Source organism: Dermacentor andersoni, chromosome 8 (genome assembly GCF_023375885.2).
Source record: "Dermacentor andersoni chromosome 8, qqDerAnde1_hic_scaffold, whole genome shotgun sequence".
NCBI lineage: Eukaryota > Metazoa > Arthropoda > Arachnida > Ixodida > Ixodidae > Dermacentor > Dermacentor andersoni.
The window spans coordinates 108,714,872-108,723,909 of NC_092821.1; the positions used below are offsets into that span (position 1 = coordinate 108,714,872).

At 46.7% G+C, this 9,038-nt stretch overlaps 1 protein-coding gene across 2 annotated transcripts in view; it reads left to right on the forward strand.

Annotated features, from left to right (window-relative positions):
- The window catches only part of LOC126529238 (GTP-binding protein Rhes-like), a 92,683-nt gene extending 85,403 nt beyond the window's left edge, over window positions 1–7,280 (forward strand). For both annotated transcript variants that reach the window (XM_050176840.3, XM_055069716.2), the window contains exon 3: window positions 1,076–7,280. In XM_050176840.3, the coding sequence (XP_050032797.1) occupies window positions 1,076–1,582 (507 nt within the window). In that variant the 3' untranslated portion in view covers window positions 1,583–7,280. The remainder of the gene's footprint in view (window positions 1–1,075) is intronic.
- The last annotated feature ends 1,758 nt before the right edge of the window (window positions 7,281–9,038 follow it).

Consider the following 9,038-nt stretch of genomic DNA (forward strand, 5'->3'; position numbering starts at 1 on the left):
ACTCGATTAAGGTGGAAGGCTTAAAGTGTGGGAGTGTGATTTCTATTCTTGAATCTTAACTGTCCAGGCTCACTGCCGAACACCAGTAACTACTTTCTGACGCACCGTCTTGCTGCCCAGTGTTATTTCCATCATTTGGCCGTCACGCGTCTCAACTTCGGCATTGAATCAGAGCTGCGGAGTGACATAAGAAAGACATTAATCACGTATGGTAATACCGCGCCTAAATGACACCGAACCGGATGCGAAGATTGAAAGTAATTCAATATGTTCTTGACTGGCGTCACTAGCACCGTGAACTGACCGCCATTTATACGCTTGTTTTTTCGGGGCTATTCAGTGCGGTCATCGGGACTGGACGGCTTGCGAAGCTTGCACTTATAGAAACTTAGGTCAGTTTGCGATCAAGGATCGATCCTGGACACTAGTACAAAGCAAGGACAGGTGCGCAAGGCACAACTTAAACAATCATTGATGCCCCCCTCCCCCGCTACTGAGTGAAGTATGGCCATCACACGAGTTGTCCGTCCGTTTCAACGAGCGCGTAAGAGGGCGGACGTCGATAAATGTCTCACTTCCTAGTCAGTGTTGTGCTTGCGTGCGTTTGTTTCGTCTAGACATGCTAGTGTTGAGTGTCGAAGTTGCCTGCGCATAGTTGGAGTCTACACTTTCTTGTTACGAAAGGAAAAAAAAATTGTCGCTAATTTTGTATAACCGAAACCTACACAGATTTATCGTTAGGGGGCTCTTGGGAAAACAAGAAATTGCTGTCCAAGAAAGTGTTGACGTCGTTCAACTGTGACATTTCCTGCGAAGACACATTTTCACACCAATCGCTTTTTTAAATAAATTATTTTGGCGGATGTAAGACCAAATATTATTTTTTTCAGACTGTTATCAATCTTGGGAATTTTCGAAGAACTGATTGTTGATATTATCACTGATTCTTGAAGGCTCCGTGTTCGAAATGCAGGTGTTTCATGCAGGTCTTCGAACCTGCATGAACAAGCCAGCTTCATCCAAGCTTAACTGCTTCATTGGTTTGTTTGTTTTTTCTTCCTTTTCCCTGGCGCAGTTCCACACGGGCGAATACGAGCTGAACGGGGCCTCCCTCACGCTGGACATCGTGGACACGAGCGGCAGCTACCCGTTCCCGGCCATGAGGCGGCTGGCCATCACCACGGCCGACGCGTTCGTGCTCGTCTACGCCATCGACGACCCGGAGTCGTTCGAAGAGGCGCGCCGCATCCACGACCAGATCGTCGAGCTGCGGTCTGCCAAGGCGCCCGTGGTCGTCGTCGGCAACAAGTGCGACCTGCCCGCCGCGATGCGCCGCGTCAGGCGAGAGGTGGCCGAGACCATCATCTCCATCGACTGGGAGCACGGCTTCGTCGAGTCCTCGGCCAAGGAGAACATCAACGTTTTGGGCATCTTCAAGGAACTCCTGGTCCAGGCCAAGATCCCCTATGACCTGAACCCGGCCGCCGTGAACAAGAGGCGTCGCTCTCTGCCGGTCTACCCGACCAGCCCGACCATCAAGGACAAGACGCTGCTCAAGAGGAACAGCTGCGCGGTGTCATAGCTGCGTGGAGGTCGTCGCTAGTGTTTCTCTACGTGAACTCATCTTCTGGACTGGCGCTTGAGTGCAGTGACTGTGACATTTCGCTGCTGGTGCAGTGCTTCGAAACTGTACGTAGATTCGCAGTGAAGCGAAGCATCCGCATCTGTGTCATCAAGGGGAACGCTTTGCCCAGGATGAATGCCGACGAACTGCCGTCCGGCTTCATGAGACTCCGAGGCCGCCAAAACGACGTCATAGCAAAGCCTTGAACAATTCAGCAAACCGTGGGTCGCACAAGAGGCAGGAACTGCCGCACCCCCGTGCAATACAGTAGTCGACCAATGACGGTCGGCGCAGCGACGTGAACATTCAACTCATAAGGACGTCGTCGGTTCGAATCCGCAGCCTATGGAAAGCCAAAGGGAATAAACACTCGCTTCCTGAATACTGGCGGCTCTGCATCACCAAGATGGCTGCGTCATGCAGTTGATTAGAGCCGTAAAGTTCCATATATGTCTCTGATTCGGCGCTGTGATCTGGAGCAAGCTCGGATCCTGGACTCATGTTTCCCCGACGATAAGACTAACATTAACTACGGAGTTCGAGTAACTCGTTGTCTTAGTCTATGCCATCTACAAGGTCTGACCACGTTTATTGTTTGAGCATGGCGATTCAGCAGGTAATCACCTACGTGTACTTTATTCCGAGCAGTTTCATTGTGACGCACTTTCACTCGAGAAAGCCGGTGTTACAAGTTTCTTGTGATCGCAACCTAAGAAGCTCAGCGTAAGCGAAGAACAAGCACCCTACCGCCAGTGTGACGTAGCAGATAGAGCGATGACTGCGACACAACCCTGACCTGCGATCCAACAGTGCTGTTCACGAACGCTAACAGTTCCTGTGTATCGCAATGCCCTCTCGTGTCAGGAACATCCTAACCCAGAGGACCGTCGCACTGTGCCTGTGCTCAAGATGATGAATTGTGCAATTGTTAATGAGAACGAGAACAGACGCGAGACCACAGTCTGGTCAGCGTCTGGTTCCTACTAGCACTGTTGCATCGTGTCTTTCGGTATTTGCACGTAGCTTATTCCGTCGGAACACCTGAATTTCCACTCAGGCGTCGTCTTTCGCAGGCATAATAAAGTTTGCCAGTGCGGGTAAGGAATGGAACATCGTATTCCTAGTGGATGTCTGATGGCGCAGCACGGACCAGCCTTCAGATTATTCTCGACGCCGCAGCTAATTATGCATGATATGCCCGAAAGTGAGACAGCGTGGTACTAATTGTAGACTCTGGGAGGCCAATACGACGTAGCACTTTTAATGCAGAGTCAGTCTACTGCTTTAATAGACGGCTTTTTTGAGCACACAGGCTGAACCAAACTCAGCAGCCACGAGAGCAGCGTAGGGACATTGGCTCCGGTACGAACATTCAGGCACGCGTGTTAGTTTGGGAATTTGGTACCAACGGTATGTCCGGAAACGGACAACTATATGCCGTAAACCGCGAAACTTTTTGTCCTTTCACAAGTGTAGATTAGCATTCAACACTGCCTAACCACATCTGCGCAATTCCTTTTTTTTTTTTTCGTTGTTAACACCTATGTGCTTGCCCAAGCTAGTTACACCCTTTAATCAATGCCAACAACACAATCTGCCATCTAGCAAACGCACCATTTATTATCCTTATCCCCATATTGAAGTAGAATGTAATGATGTACTACGCACTTTTCTAACCACGTCTGTCATTACGCTTTCTTTCTGCTTAGCATAAATGGCGCCCGGAGGCACATTTCTCAGCGTCAGAAGGCGTTCTTATCCGTATAACCACCGCATTTCTGAAATATCTGCATGACCAATACCGAAAGAACGAGCCTTACCCAATAACTAACGTTGGTATTTTTTTTCTACCATGGCCTTCTAGCGCATTCTTGTGCTGTATACGCACCGGCTTCATTTTTGTGTCCGAGTTATTTCTTGTCCGCATCTGCAAGCAACGTAAGTTAGTAACGACCCTAATTTTTGCCCCACACAAGCCCTGGAAAGCGCCAGCACGTAATTCTTCGCCCATGCCATCTCCGTCAAACTATAGTTATCAATGACGATTCATCTAATGAATTTCGTTATAAAGCCATTGCACCCACGGGCTTTTTAGATACTTGTGGTTCTGAGTGAGATCAAGGTAATGAAAATCAAAGCTAAGCGAGCCCCAACACATCGTACCGTACTCTACGCAGTTAAAAAGACTGTCACGACGGGGAAAAAAATGTGCCAGGCGATTGGAGGTGTCCACGCAACCGGTATCGCTAAACTTGTTTAGGGCACTGGGGATGGGTTACTTCCAACGCTGTTCGTTGGATACTTGGGACTGAGTGCTGATAGAGTGGCGGACGGGCACCATGCCAGCTTAAGCAACATTTTGCAGGAGTTACTGCAAATACTGGTGCCAAACGAAACCGACAACGCTTTCACGACGTGCCTACGCGAAGTGCTTCGTTCCTGTTTTTTTTTTTTTTTTTTACTGTTATTTCTCTGACCTCATTGCTTTCCTCAGTCGCACTTAAACCAGAACCACAGCTCCTATATTAAAGATAACAGGCAGGTCAATAATTTATTTATTGATTGAACACTTCGGTGTCTCGTCCCGAAGTAACACTCATGTCGTTGCAGATGTCACCGGAAAGGTCTGTGGAAAAAAATGTTTTGACCACCTGCCACTTGCTAACGTGCACGTAAGCCTACGCATTCGAAATTGGTTGTTGCATTCATTCTCAACTGGCATCCGGCCTCCCCAGCCTGGACTTGAATTTGGGACTTTGCCCGCAACCGGAAAGTGCCATAGGTACTGAGACAACACGAGTCACACTATCCTGGTGGTATCAAATCTCTGTAACTAGGCAGAAACTTGTCTCAAGTTTCCAAATCGAGTTCGAAAGATAATTTGGCTACCAAGTCGTTAATTAAATATATTCGCGTCATAAAAGTATCTAAAAATATATAACACATCAGTAATCACCCCAATGGGAACGTAAGCAATTAGAATCGCAGTGGAATTTGAAAAGAAGGGATAGTGGGCAGGGATGTTAACCCGAAAAGCATCTGGTTGGCTTTCCTACGCTGATGCAATGGAAAGGAGCCGTAGAAAGAAGCTTTTAGAAAGAAAGTGCTCATTAAAACCTCTGGAACGGAATCAGTGCGATACCGAGAAATTGCTGTAATCTAAATGTTGTTCTGATACGATATTATTTGTACATGTTCAGCTGCAGCTTAGTAGGCGAAAGAAGTGCATAAACTGAGGTACAACGTCAAATAAGGACACTTAACTAAACTAGTTCGATGAGAATGCGGGGAGGTTCGATCTTTAGGTGTGACTGAGGCTCCCATCCAGCTTAATATTATTCGTATACACTCTTCGGAATTTGTGGCGTAAATCAGTGAGGTGACGTCTGTGCCGATTGTGATGCATACGAACTCCTTAACTAGACCCCCTGATGCAACTCCTGTGTTCTTGAATGTGAAATGGTCGCCATCTATCGAGCTTTCAATGTGATTTTTCTGGCATTTTCTTTCCTCTCTGTAAATGTTTGATGTTCATGTCTGCTTGGCTGTGTCTTTAAGCGTTATTTGTTCTGAACGTCAGCTGTTTCCGTAACTCTTATCTCCAGGCTGTGCACGTGCGCGTGAAGCTCTTTAACCACACCAGTTGCAAAAATTTCAATAACACACTGATCGTTCCCTTAACCAGTTTTGAGTTTCGAGCCAAAATAAATGCTAACAATGTTAGCGTGAAACCGTAGAATGAAAGTGGTGAACAGAAGCAATTGCATATTTCAAGCTTTTCTACAACAGATGAGTTGGTAACCAGTGCAGAAGTGTTTTTGGGATTATAAGCTTGTATACCTCATCAGGCCGCGAAATTGGTATAAAGTTTTCCCATTGGTGAGGTTGAAGAGCACTATTTGTGATTTTTTGTCAATCAAGAACGGTTCTTTTTGTCGGATTACGGTGACCTGTGTGGCTTCGTGCGGTCAGCTGCGAAGTTGTCATGGAACTTCGATGAAGTTTTGACCCCACGTGGCGCCAAATACGATTGCGAACACATCGTCTGTTCATTAATGCACCATGGCGGATAGGCGGGAGCGGTGGCTTGACCACATGACGGACAGTTTTTTTTTTCCAAATAACAAAGCAGCATTCGTGGATGAGAAGCTCGTGAGACAATCTCAAAGCACGATCATGAAAATAAAAGGAGGAGAAACGCCAAATGTGACAGATGCGTCGACGACACCTAAGGTTGAAGAGCCACGGGCTGACGAATGGCATCGTGGAAAGCGTGACGTAGGATTCCTGAAGCGTAGTAATCAAAATAAAGTTTAACCGCAAACTGAGGTCTTCGTGTCACTCGAATACACAGACATATTTAGGTGAGAGTTATAAACGTGCTGGTAATCTTGGCTGGTCTTTACAGCCTCCTAGTACCCTGTTCATTTTATTTAGTGAGGTTTGAAATTTCGCTGAACGAAAGTCGTGCGTTTGCCTGCCACCATCTTGACCAGTGCACCATTTGACAAATAAACACGTGAGCTGGCTCCCAAGAAGGAGAGCTTACGGATTACCAATGATGGCTACGTGGCGTAATGTGTCAATCCGAATCTCCGTCTCAGCATGGCTCTCAGGGACATTTATTTTTGAAATCCAAGCATAAACGTCAAGGAGTCGTTTTAATGCATTATTGGCCCCGTAACTACAAATGAAGGTGATATACTTTTCATATAGTGTTTTATCATGTGCATGACGAAAAGCTTTCGTTTGATCTCCCAATATATATTTTTCCTCTCCAGATGTTAAGAGATGTTTTGTTATTCCCAGTCAGCTCTTTGAAAGAATGTAGGAACGCTATGGCTGACAAAAGAAGAAGTGCAGTGGTCACCTCAAGAAAAAAATGCTTGCAAGGAATCTTCTTTTTTTTTTTAAGAAGGAAGAGCGTTCTGGGGTTGGTATAATCACCTGGAATTTCTCGTTCCTAACTGCACCATGAATTCGTAGTACTAGGTTTCATGGCGTTGCTAACCCACGTGACTTGACCACATGGAAAATTTTACGTTAACGCCCCTGAATATGGTGGAAATCAGCGAAATTTCGGTGCAAGATCGCGTGCAACTCGGCAGTTGTCCCGACACAAAGCTAGTCAGCTCACTGCAAAGCTAGTCAGCGTGCTTCAGGACTTCACGTCACGCAGGCGCGCTCTTCAACACGTCGTCATGTCGTCAGACTTCTTCGGAACAAAAGTATTTGCGAATGTAATCTGTACTCACATAAACACAAAAGCCGAAGGTTTGTTTTCATCTATGAATGGAACACTATATCCCTGGTTCCTCAATTAAGCTCTTTGTTCTGCTTGCTTTAGCGGTGCGTCGATGCAAAAGGACGCTGTTGGATGTTGTAAAATATAGGCTAGACATTTTTTCAATGTGCGACATCTGTGATTTTGTGATTTCGAGGTGATCTTTGTGTCTTGACGAGCTTGCATCGACGTTTTTTTTTTTTTTTTGATGTCGTGAAGCCACAGTTTCTTCCTTGCTCATGTGTTCTTGGCAGACTCTTGTTGAACTTGTGTGTCGCTTCAGTGAAAATGACCCCACCCGCGACTACACTACTATGAATAAAAAAAAAAACACGCTGCTTCCATGTATAAATAAAGGCTGTTCGACTGTAAGGAAGTGGTCATGTTCATTTCTTTTTCTGAAGTGAAGCAGTTTGACACCTCACAAAAAGAATTTTCACAGTCAATACAGGAAGCAAGGAAAGAGAAAACCAGAAGGCAGGGAGGCTAACCAAAATAACGTCCGGTTGCCTACCCCACACCGGGGGAATGAGAAAGGGAAAAACAAGAATGACAGGGAGAGGTGATATACTTCTCAGACAGTGTTTTGTCATATGCATGATGACACAATCAATGCAAAAGCGATGCACGCCAATCTGCCAAGTTCATAGACAGCCGTCAGGCAGTGCGTGGGCCCGGGGTCTTCTATTGTTGGCCGACCGATGTCTGAAGGCTTTTGGAAATAACCCGTCCGCAATCTATTTTCCCCAACAGACCGGAGGGAGTTAGGAAATTTTCGGTTTGGCACACCCAAGCGTTTCTTTTTTTTGTACCCATAGCCCCACTCTCCACTTGCGTTCTCTTGCGGAGCTTTGGCGTTCTTTTGTGCGACCGACAGTTTGCGTACAGTAACTTCGGAGGCGCAAAATCTAAAACTATCTGTTGACGTCATGAGCCCTATAAAGAAAATAGGGTTTACATAGCTAAAAGGGCAAGTCTACACACGCTGCTGTATAGCCTTCGCAGTCTAAGGTTTCACAATCTATGCAACCTCTAAATTTACCTTTATCAGGGAAGCTCATGGATTCAACGAAGAAAATGCATGTGGCAAAATGAGGACGCCATAGCTTTATTGAGCTGAACTGAACAGGTTTACCAGTCAAGTCACAAAATGTGTCCTTTCTTTTTGAGTGTTTCAGTATTTGATCTCAATATGACCAAGTAAACCTGCATGCCTTAATGTGGTGAAATAAACCTACGTCAAGAAGGGAAGCAACAATAGCCGAATATGAATTAAAGTTACTGCAACAGCCTTCTCACGATGAATGTAGACGTTAATTCGGTTTGCATTGAAGCAACGTAGTTACAGCCCGCATTGCTGACACCGAAACATGTGTGCAGCTAGGCTCTTCTCTCGTGCTTCCCACTGCACACTTTGCGCCACCTAGCGGCGGTGCCGCAGGGATCACGCATGGCGCGGGTTCAATTCCGCTGAGCATCGAAGAAATTCAAAGGGTCATTTCTGTGATTGTAGAGTGGCCCACAACCAGTTGCACACACCCAGCTGCCCAAGTTGGCGTCAGAGAGCTTCATACAAGAGCAGCAGCGACCGTGTTGCACATTCCCACTGTTCCAAGTAGCCGTCACGTCAGCGGGATTCATTGAAAAGCGGAGCCTAGGCACACAGTACTCGATGACCGAAGTTGGGCCGACGGTTGGCTTCGAACCTTGTTCCATGAGCGCAAAGCCGGATGCGCTATACATTCAAAGACGGACTACACGTGACGCAAGTTGGCGGGAGAAAGGTTCACATGTGGTGGGGAAAGGAGTTGCAGGTGGCCGGCAAACAGGCGGCGGGAAAACGCGTTACCGTCGATAGTCATCGTGATATGGCTTCTGGCCAGTTTTTAAATCCATATCCGCCATTAACTTTCCGCGATAATTCAAGCCATCTCGGGCCCCGCCCTTGTCGGACGCGCCCATGTGGGCGGGACATGAGGCATGTTGACCTTTCGTGGACGGCTAATGAAGGATTTGGAATAGAAACAGATTGGGATAGGTTTACGTTATCCCGGCCACGGTTAGAGACAAATAACTGGGATATTTCATATCCGAACCAGGCTAGGGTACCGCAGAACCGGACACTGGGAA